The following is a 27,234-nucleotide window of genomic DNA, read 5'->3' on the forward strand; positions in this document are numbered from 1 at the left end:
TATACTGTGGTAATCCGGAAATAAGCAGATCCCACAGGCTGCCGGATTACTGTAGCGTTTTCAAAGCGGAAATAGTAGCCGTAAGCAAAGCAGTAGAAACCCTGGAAGAAAATAGCCCAAGCTGCAATCGTGTTAACTTTTATATTGACAGCCAGCAGCAATAAAGGCAATAATCTTGCATACCACAGCATCCCTATGCGTGCTAGAGTGTAAGCAGTCTCTGGAGAGAATCGGCACAGGGAAAATCATACATCTATATTGGGTCCCAGGGCATATGGGAATAGATGGGAATGAAAAAGCGGATAAACTAGCTAAAAAGGGCGCATCCCTCGAAGCTTGCTCCGTAGACGTCCCTATTAGACCGGGCGAGATTAAGTGAAGGCGAGAGGTGCACATGATCGACCAAGCGGAAAAGGCGTGGGTTCAAGCGCGGGGCTGTAAAGTGTCGAAAATTATGTGTAGGTCTTACAACTTTAGACTAACATAGTTGCTTCTATCATTAAAAAGAAAGGACTGTAGACTCATGACGGGTATGCTGACTAGACACTGCCTTCAGGTGTCACCAGCTTGGTCAGTGATAGCAGATGTAGGGTTGGAGGAGGAAACGATCGGGCACGTTCTGAGATCGTGCCCTGTATTTGCCAGGCTAAGCCTCCAGCTATTCGGAGTGATACAGCTATCAGATCTAGAAGCAGCAAGTGGTTTAAGTCCTAGGAAAAAAAATAAATAAATGTAAGGCGCGAAAACCTCCGAAGAGATCTAAGGCCGAGCTTCTCTTCCAATTTGCGTCGTGCTCCTCTTGATTTAACCTACAAATTGGTCGGACCGAACCTACTTGTTTTATGTCGACTCCGGACGGCATCTGCAAGGCAGATGAGTTTTCACTGAGACCTTTTCATGGCAGAAATACACCCGGAGCGCTTGCCAAACACTGCCGAGGGGCGACCCCGCTTAAAAAAATTTTCTTCTGATTGAAAAACCTTATTTCTAAAATTTTGATGTTTGCCCGGGTTGTGAACCCAGCAAAGTTATTGAGGAATGGATTTAATATCCAGCACTTGCTGTTATCTTCCTGTAGCTCTCTTGGAAAATAACGGTGTAATTCGTTTTTTAAATTTTGCAGCGCTTCAGTCATGAAAGGAATACATTTCCTTACTAGTTCGTCTGATGAAATCTCTGCAACAATACTTTCAAAGCAAGTGAATGAACCAAATTGTAAGTGCTGCAGCGATGATAGCCACATTTCAAATTTTGAAACAAAGGCTTTTATTTTATCTTTGGCTGATATAATGCTTTCGTCTCTTCCTTGCATACTAGTATTCAATATGTTTAAGTGACGAAAAATATCTGATATATATGCTACTTTTAAAAGCCATGTAGGATCAGTAAACAATTTCGCATTGTCGGGATCTTTTTCTTTCAAAAACATGTTCAATTCCGATCTCAATTCTATTACTCCTGTAAACACATTTCCTTTGGATAACCACCTCACCTCTGTATGAAAAAGAAGATTTTGATGTAGTGCGCTCACACACCGTACGAAACAACCTTGTTTGTAAAGCTTTTCCCTTGATACAATTCACAACTTTGATGACAGAATTAAGCACGTCGTTTAAATTCGACGGCAAAAATTTGGCCGCCAAGGCCTGATGGTGGAGAAAACAGTGCGTCCAGTGTGCATTCGGCATCTTTGTTTTCAACCTAGCTAGGAACCCACTTTTTTGCCGGTCATTGCCCTAGCGTCATCAGTGCAAATACCTACGCAAAGTTCCAAGTCAAAACCCAAATTTTGGGTGATTTCTATAAAAAGTTCATACAAACACTCAGCAGTTGCATTCTTCGGTAAATCTTTGCAAAACATCATCTCTTCCGCAATTTGATCAAGGTTTTCAAACCGAACATAACACACAAACTGGACACAACTGGATATATCTGTCGATTCATCGAATTGTAATGAAAAATATAAGCTTTTTTTGACTTTTTCGACTACTTGATTGCGAATGTCTGCAGCTATATCACTTATCCTTCGTCCAATTGTGTTATGAGACAAAGGTATACCTTTCAATGTGTGAGCTTCTTTTTCTCCAATCATTATCTCAACCATGTCTACTGCTGCCGGTAAAATAAGATTTTCAGAGATTGTATGTGGTTTTCCATTTTTACCCACGAGATATGCAACTTTATAACTAGCCAAGGAAGCTTTTTCACTTATTTTAGTACTCTGGTATTTAAAAGAGGGAACATATTACAAACCTAACTAATGTCAGGATATAGTGCTGAAATTACCTGGCACATACTGATCTTTTGCTTCCTAAGTAAATCGAGTTTTCTTTGGAAATAATCCAACGGTTTATCTTTGTCGTTTTCATGTTTTGATGAGAGATGGCGTAGTTATTTTGAAGGTTTCATGCTTTCTTGTGCTAAAACTTGTCCACAAATCACGCAATGTGGTTTGTTATCAATGGCAGTAAAACCATATTGTAAGTATGTATCGTCATAAATTCTATTTACTTTTGCTTTTAAGCCACCTGCCTCCGAAGTAGATGCCCCAGGTCTTTTTAGAAACTTATGCATTTAAATATTTATAATAAATAATAAATGTTACGCAATTGCAGTTATTTACTTTATGATGCACGACTGTCAATAACGGAGTGAAAGTTGCAACTAAAACTAATGCGCACTTCAAATAAGAAAGAGTTTTTCGGCAGCTTAATACCGTTAGTTACTCTCAGTGATTCTGCAGCTATGCCCACATTCAAAACGACGGCTGCGAACGACAACGACGAAAAACCCATGCTTGACGATATTTTCCGCCAATTGGCGACATGATTATAAAGGAAATGGCATCGACAGTTGCGAATTTTCTCAAACAGCAGCCACAAATTTTCAAAAAATTATAGCACGTGTTAAAAAATGTATAACTTGTCGATTTTAACACATATTTAAAGTTATTTGCTTGTTTTATCATTTTAATTAATAAAGAAGAAAAAAGGACGCCACGATCGTCGCTGTCAAAAATAGAAAAAGATCTAATCTGGTGACGGCGACTATTCTGATTGATTGCCGCTTTGGCGTCTCGTGCTCAAAAAATTCATCCCCATAAGAACATGTGTAAAAATAATTTGACAGATGCCGCGTCGCCGTTGCCGTCTTGAATCTGTTTTCCCTATGTGGTGTTGCATTATTGCGCTGATACCGAGAGTCGCGTTGATACACTTTTACGCTAAACGGCGCAATGGTTTTAGTTTTAATATTTTATATTGGCTTTTGTTAATAGAATGCCACAATGAAGGGAAATAGAAAAGTGTCTTCTCTTCACTTTTTTGTGTTTGTACGTTTTTCAGACATTTTGGCAGTTTTGGTGGGTCGCGGGACTTTTTGAAAGCATTTTTGGGTTGCGACTGCAAAAAGTTTGAAAACCGCTGCATTACATAATTTGAATGTCGTTCACAGACACAAAATGTTGAAGGCGGGATGTCCTATGTTATGCGTTTGCCGCCCGCTCGACACAACAGCGAACGGTACACGCTGGCGTATGAGTGACTTGTGGAGTTGAGTGAAGTGCTTTCAATAAATTGTGGCTCGTAAGACATAAATTCAATTGTAAGGCCACATTTAGTGGTATAATAAAAATGCAAAGTAAACTGCATTTGAATCAAATGAAATGAAAAGTAAAAGACTTTTGACAGACGAACGTAAATTATGCAGCGTCAATGGAATTGAGAAGAGCTGCAATTGTTTTGCTATAAAAATAGCAAACAATTACAACCAAAAAGAGTTAGGTAGACCAATAAAAAAGTTTGTGAAAAAAAAATAAAACGAAATGTGAACTTTGCATAAGTCATTAGTTGCGTTTTTAATGGCACTCTTGCTAAATGTTTCGTTTATGACTTAAGTTTCTTTTCTTACTTCTGCCAGACCGTTTTGCCGCGTTGTCCATCTATTTATATCCGCAACTTGTTTAGTTTTTACTCTTACTGCTTGACTATTTACATATTTACGTACTTGTTCGCGTACCTGTCTAAGCGCCTACGGCAAAAGACGCCCTTCCCTTTCATATTTCTTTGTGTTCACGACGTTGGAATTTTTGGATTTGTTTACGCGCTCAACAGGTGAGTTAGTAGGTCAGACGCTTTCTTTTGCCATTGCGACAAGAGCAAGGTAAAATTTGTTGTTGCTTAATTTTTGATTTAAAATAAAAGAAAAAAAATGATTGATTGATTACGTAGGAGCAGTTTTTCAATCATTTGTCTTACAATTATTATTCAATATTTGGCCAAATGAAAAGCCATATTGGGGCTGGTTTCTATGTTAATAGTCAACCGGAATGAATTAGACTAGATAACAATTTTCTATTTAATAGGCCAAGAAGTTTTGAAAAATTGTACAAAGTAAATGTGTGTGTATGTCCTTTATATGTTTTCAATGACCTCGAGACGACTATTTTATGCCTTTATCTTTTGAATTTTAGTAGATTTGCTGTTACTTATACAATTCAAACAAAAATGAAAGATTTTAATCATTAACAAGTTCGTGTCCTAAGTCTTTCGTTGTATAAGAAGATTTTTGGTTTGGGGCTATTTTTAAGACGCTTATATTAGCTTCACTTATATGTATGCTTGTTTGTAACTATCTAGGCTAGACGCGCAAAGGAGAGTTAGACCCATCTAGCGGTAATTATTGAATACTCACGGCAGTGGTTAAATAACTCGCTACAAAACGTGTTGTACTTAATAGCGGAGACACGTACCTCTGTTCTACGGTGCTAACAACACTAAATATCTAAGGCACGGTTTTTCAGTACAAGTTCAACTCAGTTTGTCAGTTAAACTACGCTTAAACTTATTCTGCAGTTTTTCAGTCTACTTTAACTGAAGTTTAAGCTAAGCTTAAGCGGCCGATCTGCCAGGTTTAAACTCTAATTAACCTATCAGTTATTTGCGTTCGTACGAAATGGCGTCGAATATACCCAACAAGCATTTAGGCTTGAGTACCATTAGAGCTCATGTTGATAACTAGGCCTACTTCTAAAGTCTTAAGAGTTGTTTCGAAACAGTGGCTCTACTCGAGAATCATAGCGTACTCAGCAAAAGAGGGAACTTTTTATAAAGTAAAATATGTTGAACAAATATAATTAACAACTTGTGGTTCTCTAACTGGACTCAAATGTAAGATTCAATGATGTTGATGTAGGATCCTCGGTGTGGTAGGCGGAGCACGCTACCATCACACCACGGCGGCCGCCTATTTGGAAAATATAAATGACGTTGGAGATCAACTGGAAAACTTTTAATTTTACAAAATTTCTCAAAGGTTGGATACTAACTGGAGAACGAAGTTGGATATGAACTCGAGAACTATCTGGTTTAATAATAATTAAATAACGATGTTGGGTATCACTTCCGGAACGAGATATATATTTCGCCGGAGAATTTTTTTCCAAGTTTGTTAGGTAGACAAAATCCAGCTGTTGCCGTTTCTACAAAATATCTAGATAATAAAAAAATCAATGTTGCCGCACAAAACAGCATACCCCAAAGGCGGCCTTAAACTGTGACGGAAAATCTGCTCAGTAGTTTAACTGGATTTTAAATTTGACTAGAGTTTAAGCAAGCGTAGTTTAAGCTTAGCTTAACCAACCACTGATAAACCGGGCCTAAGTGGATTGTAGATACTAAAAATGCACCATATTTGCGTGTTTTTTAGTTTCCTTAAACTATATTTACTTCATACATCTATTGCTCCTACACATGCTTCCTTTATTTCACGCTGTTATTTTATATATTGCTTGAAGACAATTTATAAGCCTCTTCCTTACCAGTGTGTACTACTATAAATCCAGCCATATTTATAAATGCGGTATAAATGTTATATACTTAGACTTGTTTGTTTTTATTTTTGACTAGTACAGAATGTAAACAAATGAAATGTCAACCCACAATCACAGTACTGAAAGTCATAAATGCTATCGATTTTTTTTCTGATTTTTTACTGTAGCGAATCTAAAGAATGCACGATTATTATTTATCTTATGTTATCCTAGGTCTCTAGGAATCTTCATATTCAACATGTTAGAAGACTTTGTGTTCTAAGTTTATACTTATTAAATTTATCAAACTATAAATACATTTATTTAATTTATACATACTTTTTCGTCAATTAAACTTACCCTCTCCATGCGCATCACTTCGCTTCTCATCCGCATTCTCCTCATCACTATCGATGTGCGGAAATGTATTACCAACACAAAAGAGTGGCAATGCTGGTGATGTGAGGAGACCGGCTCGATGCTATGCTCAACGCCCACCAACAAATGCTACAACAATTGCGGTAATTCGTCACTCGTCAACATATTGAGTGTTAATATGCTTAAATATGTTGGTGGGATTAGTGTTGAGTTTAGTGAAGTTTGTGCTGTTGCGTTGTTTAAATCAATACAAATGTTTTGAATTTGATTAATTTGGCTTTCGTAGGTTCGCTGGTTATTAAATGCGTTGTTACACTTGCGTGTGGTAAATTTTGTTGAGTCGGTATGGCGTTCGAGGGATTACGCCAACTTACGTACAATTGTGGTGCTTCCGTTTTATTAACTGAAAATAGAGAAAGGATTGTAATGGAAAACTTATAGATTACATAATTGTATCTTATATTGTAACGATTTCCCCTTTCATCCATTTGGTTTGGAGGCAAACCGGTTCCGGCCTTTTGACATTTTTTATATCATTTTTGTTTGAGAAGATAGCATAAGACCGAAACCGATTCGTTTTTAAACCAAATTTGACAAGGAATATATATGTTCTCTAAGTAGATGCTTGGTAGTTTGTATTGTGAACTGTAAAGTTCTTGCGGTTGTTTTTTTTTTCTTATTTTTGACGTACCTAATAATTGGACATCTAGAACGATTTATAGCAGCTCGCAGAATATCATTCAAGCAGCATTCATGGGATCCAATTTTCTATGTCTGGATGCACCCAATATATCGAGCTAACACTGTTCATGAAAGCCCGGTTCGACATATTGGGGAAAGCTCGGTAGTTGTCTCTATTTTCATAAGTACTCCATACGTTACAGTATCTACTACCTTGATTTTATATTATGGGTCCAGTCGACTGATTTTTTTTTGCCTCTGGTAAAAAAACAACTCGAGATATTATCGAAAAGTGATGCATATTCAGTCTGCTGTACCAATTAAGTATTATCTCCAGCCGATCTACGAACGTTGTACTTGCCATTTGTAGCATAGTAGAAGATATTTCATTTTGCCCTGCCGATTTAAACTTCTACAAAATTTTTGTCACCCATTTAATTGGGTCACCGGTCACCAACCCTTGTATTAAACGGTCCATAATCGGAGCACAGGTATCGTCCTCCAGTTACTCCGCAAAATCTTCTGATGAGAAGGGTTTGTCCAGGAGTGCCACGAGGAGCTAGTTACTATAACGTGGCAAGAACAGAATAAAAACTAGTGCCAGGGTAAACCGCTTACCACAACATATGCTAGTTTGAGGATCTATTTAACTTGTACTCTAAAAAGACTCAACTTCTTTTGTTTGCCCGTGGATCTCCTTAGATGGCATTATCTTTTATAAGCATTAGCTGACAATATTTTATTTATTTCGCTCGATGGCTATTACCGTTAGGTTCTCAGTGCTAAAATTAACAGCACAATGTAATGTGAGGCATCCTTTTAGAAGGGTTACACCATCCATCCTGCCTTGTGATACATGTAGCGAATAGTGACCACCGAAATCCTCGTTAAGCCCATAACGTTTATTCAGCCTCGGAACAAAAGAGCACTCCTACAGAGTTTCAAAAAGTTCGATAGCTGCTAATAGACTGTGATGAATATTTATTTATAGCATCCTAACGTGAGTATCTTCTTCTTACCCCCTTTGCATTAAGCGGTTCTCTTTTTGGAGGACAGATAAACAATGTCCATGCCAAAAGACGCAAGTTTCCTGTACAACATATCCTTCGCTTGTTTTTTGCCCCCGATGTGCTGCTTCTCCGAGGACTGAGGAACATTTGAAGGTTTGAACTACTCCTTATAGCCATTTCAAGGTCCAATAATTTTATCCTATTTTATCATGGAAGCGGTTTCTTCAACATCTAGATCATTAGATTTATAAGCACTAGCTTATTCCCGAGGGTTTCACCCCACGTTTCTATAAAAATATGCAAAATAAATAACAAACATTTTAAATTTATTTTAAGGATGTGTATTTGTGAATTTAGGTACTGCTGAAACCATAGGATATACAATATTTTTTGTAAATTATTTGGAGTATAGGTAGGTAGGTTGAACTGGCCGGTCCATGAGGACCTCACATAGACTGATTGAGTCCGTAGTGTTACCAGAAGTTTGTTTTAACGACCAAACTGAAAAACCCTATCAAAAACCAGGACCTATGTTATAAAATAACTCCGTCCTCTTAGCAAATACTAGAAGCTTCCTAGGACTTAAGCCACTTGCTGCTTCTAGATCTGACAGCTGTATCACTCCTAATAGCTGGAGTCTTAGCCTGGCAAGTGCAGGGCATGAGCACAGAACGTGCTCGATCGTTTCCTCCTCCAACCCGCACTTCCTGCATCTGCTATCACTGACCAAGCCTAGTTTAAAGGCATGTGACGCCAGAAGGCAGTGTCCAGTCAGAATACCCGTCATGAGTCTACAGTCCTCTCTTTTTAATGATAGGAGCAACTGTGTTAGTCTAAGTTTGTAAGACCTACACATAATCTTCGACACTTTACAGCCCCACGCTTGAACCCAGGCCTTTCCGGCTTGGTCGATCATGTGGACCTCTCGCCTTTGCTTAATCTCGCCCAATCTAATTGGCACATCTACGGAGCAAGCTTCAAGGGATGCGCCCTTTTTAGCTAGTTCATCCGCTTTTTCATTCCCATCTATTCCCATATGCCCTGGGACCCAATATAGATGTATGCTTCTCCCTGTCCCGATTCTCTCCAGAGACTGCTTACACTCTAACACGCATAGAGATGCTGTGGTATGCAAGATTATTGCCTTTATTGCTGCTTGGCTGTCAATATAAAAGTTAACACGGTTGCAGCTTAAGCTATTCTCTTCCAGGGTTTCTACTGCTTTGGTTACGGCTAATATTTCCGCTTAGAAAACGCTACAGTAATCCGGCAGCCTGTAGGATCTACTTATTTCCGGATCAGCGCAGTATACCGAAGACCCTACTCTTTCCACTACTTTGGAACCATCGGTGTACACATGTATCGCCTCGTCCGCCATCTGCACACCATTGCGCCAACCGTCCACCTCTATTGTGGCCTTAAGATCACCTTCGAAGCGCAGATAGGGAATCATGTAGTCTGTTCTTCTTGTGATTGATAACACTATACTACTATGGCCATATGGTCGGCGCTCAAGCTGCCGCGAAGCACCGAGCCTGGTTGCGGTCATTAACGCTTTGTTCTTTGCTACCAGGTCTACAGGTGGGATGTGCAAAATGGCATACAGTGCAGCCGTCGGGGTTGTTTTCAGGACTCCCGTAATGCTAAGCATCGATAGTCTGCATACCACCTCTAATTTTTTGAGGTATGTTGTTTTTTGTGTGGCTTTCCACCAAACAAGAACTCCATAGTATAGAATAGGGCTTACAATCGCTGTAAAAACCCAATGAGAAAGAGAGGGCGATAGGCTCCACATACACCCCAGCATTCTTTTACATGCGCAGAGTGCCGTTGAGGCCTTCTTGACCCTCTCCTCCACGTTGAGCTTCCATGACAGCTTACTGTCTAGGATGATTCCTAAATATTTTGTGCAAGGTTTCTCCTGTAAGGTCACCCCTCCTAACTTAGGCCTGGTCCAATTTGGGACCTTGTACCTCTTTGTAAACAAGACCATATCCGTCTTCTCCGCATTGACTTTCAACCCGACATTAGATGCCCAGGTATGAATATCGCGAAGCGCCCGATCCATCAAAGAACTAATCGTTGGAAGGCACTTTCCACTTATGACAATTGCAACGTCATCTGCGTAAGCCGTAAGTTTTACGGGTCCCTCATCGAATTGCCTGAGCAGTTGGTTGATGACCAGCGTCCACAGCAGAGGTGATAGCACCCCTCCCTGCGGCGTGCCCCTGTCCACTGATTTCGTGGCCTCGTACAATCCCCATTGTGATGTAATCATTCTGCAATTTAACATGCAGCCGATCCATTTGATTAAGGCAGGATGTACTTTAATGTAATTAAGACCATCCAAAATCGCGCATTTTGCAACATTATTGAAAGCCCCGGAAATGTCCAAGAAGACTCCTAGAGCATACTCCTTATATTCCAGGGATTTCTCTATGCTTATTACCACCCTATGCAATGCGGTGTCTACCGACTTGCCTTTGGTGTACGCATGCTGTGTTGTGGAGAGCAGCTTTTCATCCACGTTGGACTTTAGGTACACATCTATCAGCCTCCCAAAGGTTTTGAGCAGAAATGATGTTAAGCTAATGGGTCTATAGTCTTTGGAATACATGTGTACCGATCTTCCCCGCCTTTGGTAGAAAAGCTACATGAGCAGTTCTCCAAGAGTGCGGTACATAATTCAGTCGTATGCACCCATCGAATATTATTTTAAGCCATTCCACGACCGCCCTACTTGAGACTTGTAGCATGGCTGGGAATATACCATCTGTGCCCGGCGATTTAAACTTAGAAAACGTCTTCACTGCCCACTCGATCTTGGTATCGGTCACCAAGCCCGGCACTACTAGCTCCGTGATCGGAGTGTGAGTGATGTCTGCTGGCTCCTCTAAACCGTCTCCCGATGGGAAATGTGTATCGAGAAGCACCTCAAGGGATTCCTCACTATTACGTGACCATTCCCCGTTCTCTTTCTTTATTAGTCCCTGGACTATGTTTCCTTTTGATAGGACTTTTTTCAACCGTGCTGTTTCGCTGGAGCACTCTATGTCCGTACAGAAACTTTTCCATAAGTTTCTCTTCGCCCTGGTAATTTCACGCTTGTAGATCCTCAGTAGATCCCTGTACTCGTCCCGACACGCTTCGCTTTCCGCGGTCTTTGCGAGCTTAAACATTTCTTTAACCTATCTTCTTAGAAGACTCAGCTCATTGCTCCACCATGGCGGCTTTGCTTTTCCTCTGAATCTTCTTAGAGGGCAAGCTTTGTTATACGCAGTCATAAGCGTCCTTGTTAGGAATTCATTCGACTCTTCCAGTTCCTCTACATTAGCAACCTCTTTGGGTTGTCCCAGTTTTGTTTCTACATGTTTCTGGAATTTAGTCCAGTTCGTTGACCTAGGGTTTCTAAAGGTTCCTCCCTTCTCTTCCCTCTTTAGGGGGATGTTGAAGCTGATATACGCATGGTCGGAGAAGGATGGTCTATCAAGAACCATCCAATCATACCTTGATATATCACGCTCGGAGCTCAATGTAATATCCAGAACATTGCTGGATGTTGGACCAATGTATCTAGGGACATTTCCCCTGTTGGCTATCTGCAAATTGGTTTGCAGGATGTAACAAAACAGAGATTCGCCTCTCTCGTTCGTATCTGCTCTTCCCTACGCATTGTGGTGCGCATTTGCATCTGCGCCTATGACCAACCGCCCTTTGCGCCCTTCGTCCTCTACTAGCCTTTTGCACTCCATCGGTGGGACCTCCGCAGCATGGGCCATGTAGCAGGACGCCAGGATAAATGCCTGCTTATTCTTTTGCTCAACGGCCACCGCTACGAGATCCTCAGTGGTGTAATTAGGCAGCATATATGAATGCAGCTGTTTCCTTACCATTGCTACAGCTCGCACTCGTCCTTCCGTTTGCGCGTAGTAAACGCCAAACCCGCGCGCGTTAAGTCCAGAAACCTTTCCTCCCGATGAGAGCCACGGCTCCTGGATCAGCGCCACGTCAAACGAACCCTCCTCAAGGGTTAGGAGGAGTTCGCTCGACGCCACTTTACTGTGTTGGGGGTTTATTTGTAGGACTCGCAGCACCATTGGGCTGTTTGTCCCCCTCCAGCACCTTCGTCTTGACGTCTTCGTCCTCCCCTTGCCCTTTTGGTTTAGAGTATTCGAGGCCCCCTTCAGCCTCTCGTGACTGTTGTGCAGGGTGTTCCTCTGTGCGAGTCACAGCACCATTTAGCGGTTGGTCCTCTTCTAGCACGTTCGTGGTGACGTCGGGGACCTCCACCTGTCTTTTTTCCCTTAGGCTTTTGAGGTCCTTTTCGACTTCGCCCACCTCTAGCGTGTTAGGGTTTTTATCCTCGGGACTTCTTTTCCTGAGTCGCATGTAAATTTTGCCAGTGCCAAAGGACATTTTACCAAGCTGCGTGTACAAAATATCCTCCGCCTGCTTGTTTATTTGGAAGATGTAGAACTGACCATCCTCGGTAGGCCGAGATACAGTAAGTATCTTCCAATCCTGTGTCGGTATGTTCGGATTCTGATTCTGCAGAAGTCGCAGTGTATCCTCCGACTTCATCACGCATGGTATCCATACCTTAACTTTTGGCACCGTGGGGGTTTGCGCTTTATCCACCACCTCAAACCGCGCGTTCGTGCCCTGCCTTTGGAGGTTTCGAACCACTTCCTCCAGCCACTGCAAGCTCGCGATGTTGTCGCACGCTATCATCTTCACACCGTTATACCATCCCCCCGAATCAAAGGTTGGAAGGGGCTTACTTGGTTGTTCCCGCATCATCTTAAGCATTAAGCTAATAAGCTCCCTTTCCACAGATCTCCACCTTTCAGTAGTCATTTGTCCGAAAGGACTGCTACGATCAACCAGCGCCACAGTCAGTGACTGCTTTGCCACATCACTCATCTTCTCGGGAAAAGCAGGAGTCTTAGTGATATCTCCCTTTGGCACCTCCGAGAAAGCCGGAGTCTTAGCGTTAACTCCCTTTAACGCCTCCGAGAAAGCCGGAGTCTTAGCGTTATCTCCCTTTGGCTTATCTCCTACTTCCTTAATTGTAACTTACCTCTGACTCGCAGCTTTCGAGGTAGTTGCTACCTCGCTATTGGAGCACATCTGGCTTGCAGCTTTGGGCCTACTTGTCTTGTCTATGCGACTGCCCTGCCTCGCTGCTCTAGGACTGGGTCCTTTCTGCCTCTTGAAAGCAGGCTTATCGCCTTCCGTCGAACGCTGCCTCTTCATTCTGCCATTCGACGCTTCTTCCAAATATTTGGAGTATAAATAAAAAGACTTTTTGATGAGCCAACTCTGGAGTAGGCTACCTATAATTGGCCTTGGGTGAAATATGAGTTGGTAAGATTGACTCCTACTACAGCTAGTGACTGTCCTTGACCTTTATTGATAGACATTGCGAAAGCCAACCTAATAGGAAATTTGAGGCGTTTGAAATTTAAAGGCATATCTGTCGGTATTAATTGAATTCTTGGTATGAAAAATTTGTTGTTTTCGAAATTTCCCGATCAAATGATTGCTTCAATGACATTGGAAGTTTTGTGATCATAAGCCTTACACACAATGCACAGCTTGCTATTCTGCCACGACTGTGTCAATGGATTGATAAGTAGTATCGCTTTTTTGAATTTTATGTAGATAGAGAAGATGCAGACAGACTGAAATTAACAAAAAATTTTAACGGCGGCAGATTACTAACCGTCCAAACGAAAAAACAGCCAAACTCAAGTCTGTACTTAAACTTTAGCTGTTAAAATAACGTAAGTTTGTACGGCAGTCATAGTTCTCAAAAATCCCATTTGTAGGGAAGGTTCCACGTCTGCTTTTCCCCAATTCCACATTTTACTGGAGGTGTTAGGACTTAACGTCATATAGCTCCTTACCAATTTTTATTATCCTACCATTACTACATACAGAGATATAAGGTATGATATTTTCCATTTGTATGGGAGGTGCCACGCCCCCGTCTCCCTCACCCCACATTTTCTTGGTGGTGTTAGGGAATGACTTCATATAACTCCTTACTGAATTTCAATGTTCTAGCATGAATACCTTCAGAGTTATTCAGTATCAAAGATTCCATTTCTATGGCAGGTGCCACGCCCCTTTTATATATCGAAATTATTTTTAGCCTATGCCCATCCCTGGAAGGTTTCAAGTGGGTTGTGAAAATTTGGTTGTGTTCGGTCGATCCGCTTAGGACGCAACCCGATCTATAACTACATACATACTTTGGATTTTATATATATAGATATTCCTAAAACTCTGCCCAATACAATCAATTGGCGCCATATTAAAGGACTTAAAAACAAAACAGAATTTAAATAGTATCCAACCTGGTCCTCCCAGGGGAGTGGGGTGGCCTTCTTCCTCTGCGTCCATAGCCGGGTTCCGATGAAAAAACGTTCTTAACCGGAGCAACATCTTTTATTCGCATAACATGGCCTAGCCAGCGTATCCGTCGCATTTTAATTCGCTGGGCTTTAGGGGGTCACCCTGTTTGAAACCTTATTTAAATCCAAGCGACTCGGGGGTTCCTTGCCAACTCTGACTGAACTAATGGTGTTGCTCAACGTCATTTTTCACAGCCGTATAAATTTTGCAAGGAATCCAAATTTAGACATAGCGGCATATCAGCAGCTACTTTTCGGGCTGTCGCAGAAGGCTTTAAAATTGACGAAAAAGTACTGTGTGCCAATTCTTTTTCCCCAATTTCCGCATTTGATATAGAAATTCTGAACTTAATTGAAATTTTCTGAATTTGAAATAAAAAAACTTACCACTTTTCACGCACAAATAGATATCACCTGGCCCCACAAAGGCATTCTCAAGTGCCCCCAAATGTAAGATAACTTCGCCAGTTGGTGTTGTAAGTGGCCATCCTTTATTCCAGAGTACACTCTAAAAGAAAGAAGAATAAGCAAAATTGGAAGTGCTATTATAATAACAGATTTAAATTTTTTTATACAAATATGCAGAGTTCTTAGGAGAGGCGATATTTTGAATAAAAAAACGAAGAGATATTTATACTCAGGTACGCACGTGAAAAGTTATACTTCTTTGGCATCATTAAAAAATCTTTTTTAATTGCATGCAAATAATTAGTTACAATAAAAAAATAAAAAGACTGGATAAAGATAGTCAACAAAGAAAACAAAGTTCAGTTTAGATTTAAAAAATTAAATAAATAAATATAAATTTTTTTTACAATAAGTGTTACATAAATTCGCGAACTAATCGAATGTTATTGTTTTTGAATTATGTCCACTGCCATAACAATTACAGGTAAAGAGTTTCAGTCAAATCGAAGCATGAAATGAATTTGTTCGAATAGACCCACTTTCCGGAAAGAAAGCTCGAGCTCATACATGCGTCCAAGTAAACCCAACTGAATGCGAGATTTTAACACAAACTGCATTTTAAACCAGTTACTTTTTATACAATTTTTTAAAATTTCACTCTCATCATTTTTTCGGTATTCGCCTAAAAAGCATAACTTCAGAAAAATTGAATAAAATTCAAAAAATCGTATTTTCTCCTTAAAAATTGAGTTGATCCTTATTTCTGCACAATATTTTTCTTAAGACAGCGAAATTAAAAAAAAAAAAATAAGAAAGGGTGTCTAAGTTCGCGTGTAACCGAACATTATATGCTTAGCGGGAGTTTCTATTGTACTGTTCATTTCAGATAAATTACTTTTTCGAATTTTGTTGCGAGGGATTTATTTTTTTTGAGGCTCTAGAAATATTGTGTAATGCTTGATCGGAAAAGGGGCATGACACCGCACGTTAAAAAAGTTTTTCTCATTTCCTTTTACAATATAACTTGGTTAGTGAAATATCGCTAATACGAAACTTTTTTCCTCTTGGATATAGCTTAATATTCAAGTCTACGACACTTTTGAACCTTTTTTATATTAACCGATCCCGCCCATTTCTGCTATAATATATGTGTACCCAATATTATTACGACGCGTTAATATGCTATGCTATGCTATGAATAGAAAATTGCTTGCTCTTAAAAGGGGCGGTGCAACGCCCATCTTCAAAAATTTGAATTTTTCCTATTTATTGTTTTAATACCACTAGGAAAATGAAATATCATTGATATAAAACTCTGCTTTGCAAAGATATAGCTTATTTTATTCATCCACAACCCTCTTAAAAATCTTGTATATAAAAGTGGGCGTGGTCCTTATCTGATTTCGTAAATTTTGCTTCGATGTATTCTTTATAGTAAAGGCAATCTCTCTGTTGAATTTTGTAATGATTTATGATTAATAATATTTGCAAAATTGATTTTATCGTAATTGGGCGGTACCACGCCTATTTTCAAAATTTTTTTATTAAGAGTCTCAATATCATTCCACACATCAAACTTCAACATTCTCGGTGTATTATTTATTAATTAATCAGTTTTTTATGTTTTCTAAAATGTTATATATGTAAAAAGTGAGCGTGGTTATAATTCGATTTCGCTCATTTTAGATAGGAATGGGAGATGAGTGCCTGGAATCCATATACCAACTTTCAATACGATATCTTAATATTTACTTAAGTTATCGTGTACAGAGTCAACGCGGCGGACGAATGGACGGACGGCCGTACATGGCCAAATCAACTCCTTTTTTCATTCTGAGCATTTTGATATACGGAAATCCATATTAAACTCGATTCGTTTATGCCGTTACGATCAACAGAATCCAGTAATTGTTGAATGAGCACGAAGTAATTCTATAATTATCTGTTTAAACATAATTTTCTTACATCACAATAACATTTAATTGACGCCAAATCCAAAACGAAAAAATGTTTACTTTCATTACTAAAATACTTACAAAAATGCTCATATTTACGCATTTACATATGAACATGTATTAAGACTGCCAATTTTCGTGCAATGTTTTTCTAGAAATTAAACCTGACCGCCAATTGCAAGAATATAAATTTTTTTTTGCAGTTTTCACATCAGAAAAAAAAATTACGGAATCACCGTCAATATATTCGAATCGAATTAAAATTATAAACTTTTCGATGCACCAAAAAGATTGAGTAACAAATTTTGAACTGGCTTACTATAAATTGTATATGTTTTATTGGCACTTTGTGTGTAGTTGAGTAGACATTAAAAAGAAAGGAAAACAAGTAAGGAAGGCTAAGTTCGGGTGTAACCGAACATTACATACTCAGTTGAGAGCTGTGGAGGCAAAGTAAGAGAAAATCACCATGTTGTAAAAAGAACCTAGGGTAACCCTGGAATGTGTTTGTATGACATGTGTGTCAAATGGAAGGTATGAAAGATTATTTTAAGAGGAAGTGGGCCATAGTTCTATAGATGGACGCCATTTAGGGATATCGCCATAAAGGTGGACCAGGGGTGACTCTAGAATGCGTTTGTACAATATGAGTATCAAATGAAAGGTGTTAATGAGTATTTTAAGAGGGCGTGGGCCTTAGTTCTATATGTGGACGCCTTTTCGAGATATCGCCATAAAGGTGGACCAGAGGTGCCTCCAGAATTTCTTTGTACTATATGGGTATCAAATGAAAGGTGTTAATGAACAGTTTAAAAGGGAGTGGGCCTTAGTTTCATAGGTGGACGCCTTTTCGGAATATCGTTATAAAAGTGGACCAGGGTTGACTCTAGAATGCGCTTGTACTATATGGGTATCAAATGAAAGGTGTTAATAAGTGTTTTAAAAGGGAGTGGGCCTTAGTTCTATAGGAGGGCGCCTTTTCGAGATATCGCCATAAAGGTGGACCAGGGGTGACTCTAGAATGCGTTTGTACAATGTGAGTATCAAATGAAAGGTGTTAATGAGTATTTTAAGAGGGCGTTGGCGTCTTTTCGAGATATCGCCATAAAGGTGGACCAGAGGTGACTCTAGAATTTGTTTGTACTATATGGGTATCAAATGAAAGGTGTTAATGAGTATTTTAAAACGGAGTGGGCCTTAGTTTCATAGGTGGACGCCTTTTCGGAATATCGTTATAAAAGTGGACCAGGGTTTACTCTAGGATGCGTTTGTACAATATGGGTATCAAATGAAAGGTGTTAATAAGTAGTTTAAAAGGGCGTGGGCCTTAGTTCTATAGGTGGACGCCTTTTCGAGATATAGCCATAAAGGTGGACCAGGGGTGACTTTACAATTTGTTTATACGATATGGGTATCAAATGAAAGGTGTTAATGAGTATTTTAAAAGGGAGTGGGCCTTAGTTCTATAGGTGGATGCCTTTTCGAGATATCGCCATAGAGGTGGGCCAGGGGTGACTGTAGAACTTTTTTGTACGATATGGGTATCAAATTAAAGGTATTAATGAGGGCTTTAAAAGGGAGTTGTATATGTGAAGGCGTTTTCGAGATATAGACCAAAATGTGGACCAGGGTGATCCAGACCGTCATCGGTCGGGTACCGCTAATTTATTTATATATGTAATACCACGAACAGTATTCCTTATAAGATTCCAAGGGCTCTTGATTTCGCCCTGCAAAACTTTTTCATTTTCTTCTACTTAATATGGTAGGTGTCACACCCATTTTACCATTTTTTTTTCTAAAGTTATATTTTGCGCCAATAGACCAATAAAATTACCATGTTTCATCCCTTTTTTCGAAGTTGGTATATAATTATGGAATTTTTTTCATTTTTCGTAATTTTCGATATCGAAAAAGTGGGCGTGGTCATAGTCGGATTTCGGCCATTTTTTACACCAATACAAATTGAATTCAGATAAGTACGTAAACTGAGCTTAGTAAAGATATATGGATTTTTGCTCAAGTTATCGTGTTAACGGCCGAGCGGAGGAACAGACGGTCGACTGTGTATAAAAACTTGGCGTGGCTTAAGCCGATTTCGCCCTTTTTCACAGGAAACAGTTATCGTCATAGAATCTAAGCCTCTACCAAATTTGACAAGGATTGGTAAATTTTTGTTCGACTTATGGCATTAAAAGTATCATAGACAAATTAAATGAAAAAGGGCGGAGCCACGCCCCTTTTGAAATTTTATTTTATTTTTGTATTTTGTTGCACCATATCATTACTGGAGTTGAATGTTGACATAATTTACTTATATACTGTAAAGATATTAACTTTTCTTTTAAAATTTGAATTTAAAAAAAAAATTTTTTTAAATGTGGGCGTGGTCGTTCTCCGATTTTGCTAATTTTTATTAAGCAGACATATAGTAATAAGAGTAACGTTCCTGCAAAATTTCATCATGATATCTTCAACGACTGCCAAATTACAGCTTTCAAAACATCTAAATTACCTTCTTTTAAAAGTGGGCTGTGCCACGCCCATTGTCCAAAATTTTACTAGTTTTCTATTCTGCGTCATAAGTTCAACTCACCTACCAAGTATCATCGCTTAACCCGTATTTGGTAATGAATTATCGCACTTTTTCAATTTTTCGAAATTTTCGATATCGAAAAAGTGAGCGTGGTTATATTCCAATATCGTTCATTTTAAATAGCGATCTGAGATGAGTGCGCAGGAACCTACATACCAAATTTCATCAAGATACCTCAAAATTTACTCAAGTTATCTTGTTAACGGACAGACGGACGGACGGACATGGTTCAATCGAATTTTTTTTCGATACTGATGATTTTGATATATGGAAGTCTATATCTATCTCGATTCCTTTATACCTGTACAACCAACCGTTATCCAATCAAAGTTAATATACTCTGTGAGCTCTACTCAACTGAGAATAAAAATATAGTTTAAAATTGAAGCACTATGACATGCTACGAAATAAATATAGAGAAAACCCACTGGCAGCTAATTGCATATTGGTAACCTTTTTTCGTAAAACGGTGAGAAAAGCGATCGATTTATGTGGTTTTGGGGTAGCAAAGCTGCCGAAATTGTATGTTGGATGTAGGTACATAGTTACAAGTAAAAATTGTTTAGTGGTTTGATACAAAACGTTGAAAGCAACTAGCTTTAGTCGACATTTGAAATTACGGTAACAACACCCGCAAGTGTAAAAAAGTGGTTTTCAAATCTGCTGTAGTTTTTGCTTTGATTTTTTTACCGAAAAATATTTAACTGTCAAAGCGGAGCAATGAAACATTATTGAGGGAATATGAAACTGTTACGCTTTTCATTTACATGTGCATACACTTACTCACAGTTAAAGTGGGACAAAACTATAAAGAGCTGAAAATAAAGGACATTTTTTAGTTTCTTTTTTTTACAGCTAAGGCTTTGAGTTTTTAAAAGCTTATTTTAAAAAATAAACCTTTGTAAAAATTCTTATACTTAAAAAACATTAAATATATTCGTTGGATATATAGTTAATGCATCTCAAAATTTGGATCTTAAACTTTTTATGCGAAAATTGTACGAATTTAAACATTGAGTTATGTTTGTTTTGGGAGTTTCCTTTAAAGTAATTTTTTTAAATCTTAATCTTTAAGAATTTGTTAATTAAAAAAAAAATGTTTTGAAAAGTTGAAACTGACGAAAAGTTTTCCTGATAAAAACTAATTTTATTTTTGCTTTACGAAAAAAAAATTGTCACATTTTTTAAAATTTAAAAAATGAAAATTTAAAAAAAAATTTCGTTTAAGCAAAAAAAATGTTTTGAAACTTTAAAACTGAAGACAAATTTTGTCATACATTTTAAAAAAAGGTTTTTGAAAATTATAATTTTTTTTATTTTTCTATACAAATTTTAAACTTGATTTGAAACTTTTGGAAAAAAATTCCAAAAATTATACGAAAATTTTTAATTTTTTTTTATCTTCGAAATAATAAAACAGATATTAAATAACAAAAAAAAAAAGAATTCTTAATTTCACCCAAATCATTGTTGTTATATTTTTTAAGGTCATCGCACTTTTAAACTAAAACTAAATTTGGCTGATAAAACAAATCTTATGAATGCCTTTTTTATTTTGCTTTCCCAACCAGTTTTTAAAACTTTTAGAAAAGATCGTTCCACTGCTAAACTTTACGAAATTTTTTTAATCGCTTAATTTTTTTATTTTGCTAACTCAAATATTTCCTGCCATAAAAATTTATTGAATAAAAAAATTTGAATATTTTATCAATTTTTGCTTCGTTGTGTTGAAAAAATTTCAAAAAAAATTTTAAATAAAGTATTTAAATTAAAAATTTTTGTTTTAATTTTGTGGTAAAAAAATATTTTTTGTCACGTATAATTCAAAGAATTTGTTTCTCAAAATTTACCTTACAAATATTGCGCTTACAAGTTTACAAAAACACGGTTTCATTTTCAGTTCAACTAACTGTGCCTGCTTATGATATGCAGCTTACAAAGTGAGTCAAAAACCTAAACGCGATTCGACACTATCAACACTTGCTAAACCGGGATGGCTAGCAATTGATTGGCTGCGCGTTCGTCTGAACACTTATAGACGCCAAGTTGTCTGTCCGTTTAAGCTATTTATGTGATTTAAAATTATAGATAAATCATGCCAAGTCATTATAGATAAATGTGCCGAAGACTTCATACCTTTCATGAATGGGGCTGAACAATAATCTTATCCCATTCGTAATCTCCAAAAAATGCGCTGTATAAGATAAGAAATATATAGTGAACAGATGTACATACCTAAACGATTTTAAGATAAATATAAAAAAATGGCAAAAAAGCCCCTTATCTGAACGATCGGTTGTATGGGATATATATTATATATAGCTTCGATCGAAATGATTTTTTATGAAATCTTCAATGATCTATTAGAATAAATATCACCAAGTTTAACGTTTTTATATTGGAAATTAAGGAAGAAATTGCCAAAAATCTTTCTATCTGAACGATCGGTTGTATGGGATATAACTATATATATCTCCGATCAAAGTGATTTTTTCAGGATATCTTCTGTGATATATTAGAATATATATCACTGGGTTTCACGTTTATACTTTCTAAATTGTGGCAGGAATGACCAAAATTGTCTTATCTGAACGATCGGTTATATGGGAGATATACGTTATAGTGGTCCGATCCTACCGAATCGGGAAAAAGTCTAATATAATACAAAAATTTCATTGAGATATCTCAAAATTTGAGGGACTAGTTTGCGTTCAGACAGACGGACGGACAGACGGACGGACAAGCGGACGGACAGGCAGACGGACATGGCTATATCAACTCAGTTCGTCGCCCTGATCAATTCGGTACACTTAATGGTGAGTCTATCTTCTATATTTCTCAACGTTACAAACATCGGAACAAAGTTAATATACCATTTCATGTTCATGAAAGATATAATAAATAAAAACTCGAAAAAAGTAAAAAAAAAAAAATAAATAAATTCAAACTGCAGCCGCGAAAAATTTCACGCCCGAGAGAATGTGAAATCAAAAATTTAACAAATTTTGATTTTAGCGGCTAGGTAAGGCAAATTCAGGCCATCCATATCAATATTGCACAATAGTGCAAGGAGTCAACTTACTAACAATAAATTGTGCATCAACATAAAAACAAAAAAAGTTTATAATACGCGCACCGCCACCAATGGTTGCACATCAAGAGTATGGAGAAGTGACTACTTTTTGCTTTGTTTTAAATTTAAAATTTTTCAACTTTAAAGTTTAAATTTTCAACTTTATAGCGCACATTGATGAAAAATATATTCAATGCTTTTGGGGCGTTTAATTTGCACATCATATGCACTGCACTCAACGCGTCCAACGCGTCCATTCTTATATGCGCTCACCTTACCAACGCTTTAACAATTGCTGCTGACGTTCAAAATTCAACACCGAATTCATTGCTAAAAGCTAAATAGAAACAAGTAAGTAAGGCTAAGTTCGGGTGTAACCGAACATTAAATACTCACCTGAGAGCTTTGGAGACAAAATAAGGGAAAATGACAATTTAGCAAAATGAACCTAGGGTAACCCTGGAATGTGTGTTTTACGATATGGGTATCAAAAGAAAGGTGTTAATGAGTATTTTAAAAGGGAGTGGGCCTTAGTTCTAGAAGTGAACACCTTTTCGAGATATCGCCATAAAGGTAGACCAGGGGTGACTAGAATGCGTTTGCACGATATGGGTATCAAATTAAAGGTGTTAGTTGTTAATTAAAATGTAATGGGCCTTAGTTATATACGTGGACGCCTTTTCCAGATATTGCCATAAGAGTGGACCAGGGGTGACTCTAGAATGTGTTTGTACGATATGGGTATCAAATTAAAGGTATTAATGAGGGTTTTAAAAGAAAGTGGCCCTTAGATGTATATGTGAAGGCGTTTTCGAGATATCGACCAAAATGTGGACCAGGGTGTCCCAGAACATCATCTGTCGGGTACCGCTAATTTATTTATATATGCTATACCACGAACAGTATTCCTGCCAAGATTCCAAGGGCTTTTGATTTCGCCCTGCAGAACTTTTTCATTTTCTTCTACTTAATATGGTAGGTGTCACACCAATTTTACAAAGTTTTTCCTAAAGTTATATTTTGCGTCAATAAACCAATCCAATTAACATGTTTCATCTCTTTTTTCATATTTGGTATAGAATTATGGTATTTTTTCATTTTTCGTAATTTTCGATATCGAAAAAGTGGGCGAGCACATAGTCGGATTTCGGCCATTTTGTATACCAAGATAAAGTGAGTTTAGATAAGTATGTGAACTAAGTTTAGTAAAGATATATCGATTTTTGCTCAAGTTATGGTATTATCGGCCGAGCGGAAGGACAAACGGTCGACTGTGTATAAAAACTGGGCGTGGCTTCAACCGATTTCGCCCATTTTCACGGAAAACAGTCGTCATAGTATCTATGCCCCAACCAAATATCACAGGGATTGGTAAATTTTTGTTCGACTTACGGCATTAAAAGTATTTTAGACGAATTAAATGAAAAAGGGCGGAGCCACGCCCATTTTGAAATTTTCTTTTATTTTTGTATTTTGTAGCACCATATCATTACTGGAGTTGAATGTTGACTTAATTTATTTATATACTGTAAAGATATTAAATTTTTTGTTAAAATTTTACTTAAACATTTTTTTTTAAGTGGGCATGTTCGTCATCCGATTTTGCTAATTTTTATTTAGCACATATATAATAATAGGAGTAACGTGTCTGCCAAATTTCATCATGATATCTTCAACGACTGCCAAATTACAGCTTGCAAAACTTTTAAATTACGTTCTTTTAAAAGTGGGCCATGCCACGCCCATTGTCCGAAGTTTTAATAATTTTCTATTTTGCGTCATAAGGTCAACGCATCTGCCAAGTTTCGTCGCTTTAGCTGTCTTTGGTAATGAATTATCGCACTTTTCGGTTTTTCGAAATTTTCGATATCGAAAAGTGGGCGTGGTTGTAGTCCGACTTCGTTCATTTTAAATAACGATGTGAGATGAGCGCCCAGGAACCTACGTACCAAATTTCATCAACATACCTCAAAATTTACTCAAGTTATAGTGTTTACGGGCGGACGGACGGACGGACATGGCTAAATGAATTTCTTTTTTCGCCCAGATCATTTTGATATATATAAGTCTACATCTACAAGTACCGAAGAAGATTTGATGATGAGCTGTACTAGATTTACGCAGTCATCAAAATAATCCAGCGAACTAAAATAAAGCGGCTTCGCTGGCTAGGCCATGTTATGCGAATGAAAGATGATGCTCCGGCTAAGAAACTATTTTTTCTCGGAACCCGCCTATGAAAGCAGAGGAAGGGGCGCCAACTCCGATGAGAAAACTAGGTAAAAACGTTTTAAGTTCCGTTGGTGTGATCAGCAGGCTCGGGTTAACTCATCGAAGAAGCGACTGGCGCACCTTGTTAGACGGCTATAACCGTCTAAGCGGTTAAGCGCCAATTAAGTAAGTAAGTTAAGATATAAGCAACAATTTCTTTTCAATGTTCAGCTCTCTGCGCTGAAGTATTGATTACATTTGAATATTGATAGCGAGCTCAGATATTCCAGAATCTTGGTCAAAATCACGATCAGTCACAAAAGGTCTAGCACGGTCTCTGTTCACAGGTTCCTTTACATGGTTTACTTAAACAGTTATCAGATTACAATACAAAAATTATGAATCTGTCGCCAGACCTAGTCTTGGAAGCACGAAGCGGCTAAGGGTGAACAAAATTCATGATCAGCTACAGTAGGTGAGGAAATGTCTCTGCTGACAGGTCCCTTTTTATGGTTTACTTTGACAGTGATCAGATTAAAACTTGTACTTTCTGCCTTTAATCAAACAGAAACACTCGAAATATCCTCCAGGGATTCGAATACATCTTAACCTATCTCTTTGCATGCCTATTTCTTGAAAACTGTCTCGAAAACTCCACCTTTTCACCATCCAGACAACTGGGTTGTCCTCAAAACTGAGCCTCATCGCATAGACTCTTACCGGACATTGCCCCATAAAACTAAAGGCCCAGTTGGAGATGGGCCTTTTCGAACCGTGGTTATTACGCTGAGGGGTTGGCACCTACAAATGAACATAAGGATCTCGACACCTAGCACTCACTTTTCCTCTGCTGTCAACAAGTGCTACTTTGTACTGAGCGGGCAGTTGAAACGTAAAGTCCCTTCTCGATGAACAAAAATCGGGGTCTTCAAGTCGCTCATCATACATGTCCTGGTGTATGACCGAAATCATAGACGAGACAGTGTCGACGGTGAATATCGAAGAAAGTGTAGTGGTGTGCTGTATGAGCTTTTCCCAGATTTGAAGATAGTGCAACAAATAACAACTCAAAAGCTTTGCTCCGGCTATGAGCTCCTTTGGTGCTCCTAATTAGCTTCAGTTATAGAGGAAGGGGGACAGCTGGGTGGTTTGCTACGAAACGTCCAAAATAGCTTAGACAGTTAAGCGCCAATTAATGTTAATGATTGAAACGATGACGCTCTATTTTCTAAGAAAAGACCTTCTCTCTTGTCTACAAACTCGTAACTGTCCGCCTGGCACAGCGGTGGCGCGTCCGATAACGTTAGAGCGGCGCGACCACCCAAATAGAGCATAAATCAATACAAAAGCTAAGGAAACTGAACATACATAAATACATATATATTTTTATGTATACATATGCACTAAAACATAACAACGACAACAGCACCAACAAACACAATCGAAAAGCGATCAAACTGATCTGTCTCGCACACTACCAATGAACAAGGCACATTGTGGACAGACACGATTGCGCGCGAATACACAATAGTTACGTTCCATTGAGACTTGAGCGAGATACGGATAGAAATTTAACATGCAATTGCAACAACAACGTTGTGATCCTGATATTTATCTGGTTCAATTTCTGATCCGTATAGCAGTTCTGTTCGCTTCGTTTTCTGTAGTAGATTTTTTGACAGCTAACCACTTTTGAGTTGGTAGCACTCATAGCTCAACTATATGGTTGGCTCATCTCTACAGCAATAACATACCTTTGTTCACATTGCCAAAATTAGCGTGTTGGTGTTAGACGAATGGAATGGAATGAAAACATAAAACTTAGCAGAATTTGTTAGTAAGAAAATGTTGTAAATTCGTTGGTTTCTTTTTAAGTTTGCCATCTGCTTCTGACAATCCCTACTCCAGTGAAATGAAAAAAATAAAATCAGCTGGTGAGATGAGCCAACCATATAGTTGAGCCATTGTAGCACTGAACTAAATACGTGTACATTTGTGTATACATAAAAGATCTCGCCATATTTAAAAGCAAAAACACTGAAAGAGTAAACAACTTGAAGATGATGTAAAGAAAATAAATAGTTTGCTTACGTGCGAAACTATTTAAATGTTAATAATTCTATCAGTATCTTAAAAATTTTTTACGTTTCTTTTTATTTTCTACAAAACAGATGTTTTATATTAGTGCTGCCAGCTCTCATAAAGTTGATCCAGATCGTTCCAATGAGATTTGAGCCAGAGCCAGAGCTCGATAAACCAATGGAACGGCCCAAATAAATTTATTCAAATTGAAAATGATCAACTTTGTCATTTAAGATCATTTTTGATCGGCGCCGATTGGCCTATCCCTAATTGTCGATAACAGCAACAACAACTGTAGCAACGATACAAGTAACATAGCAGATCACAAGCGATTGCAAGCAATTTGCACGCAATCAACATATGTGAATCTTTCACAGTTTGTGCTCTGCACCGACCGACCGATCGCACGGTTGATCAGCTTGTACGATCGATCGCTAGCGATCTGCATGAACGCACCCCAAAACAGCGGCAGCATATCACCCGCCGTGCGCGCTACTTACTGACTTTGCATTCATAAAGATTTTGCATATCGCGTCATTCTCAGCGTTTTGCTATAAAATACAAATTATGCAATCTATATTGTGCATTCAAATTTGTTCAAAGCTGATTTTG

General features: G+C 38.2%; 1 protein-coding gene across 4 annotated transcripts in view; it reads right to left on the reverse strand.

Moving 5' to 3' along the window:
- LOC137233768 (CCAAT/enhancer-binding protein-like) overlaps positions 1-27,234 on the reverse strand; it is a 463,673-nt gene that overhangs the window by 230,336 nt on the left and 206,103 nt on the right. For all 4 annotated transcript variants that reach the window (XM_067757121.1, XM_067757123.1, XM_067757122.1 and 1 more), the window contains exons 3-4: positions 14,685-14,805; positions 6,170-6,590 (exon numbers count right to left, since the gene is read on the reverse strand). In XM_067757121.1, the coding sequence (XP_067613222.1) occupies positions 6,427-6,590; positions 14,685-14,805 (285 nt within the window). In that variant the 3' untranslated portion in view covers positions 6,170-6,426. The remainder of the gene's footprint in view (positions 1-6,169; positions 6,591-14,684; positions 14,806-27,234) is intronic.

Source organism: Eurosta solidaginis, chromosome 5 (assembly GCF_040869045.1).
Source record: "Eurosta solidaginis isolate ZX-2024a chromosome 5, ASM4086904v1, whole genome shotgun sequence".
NCBI lineage: Eukaryota > Metazoa > Arthropoda > Insecta > Diptera > Tephritidae > Eurosta > Eurosta solidaginis.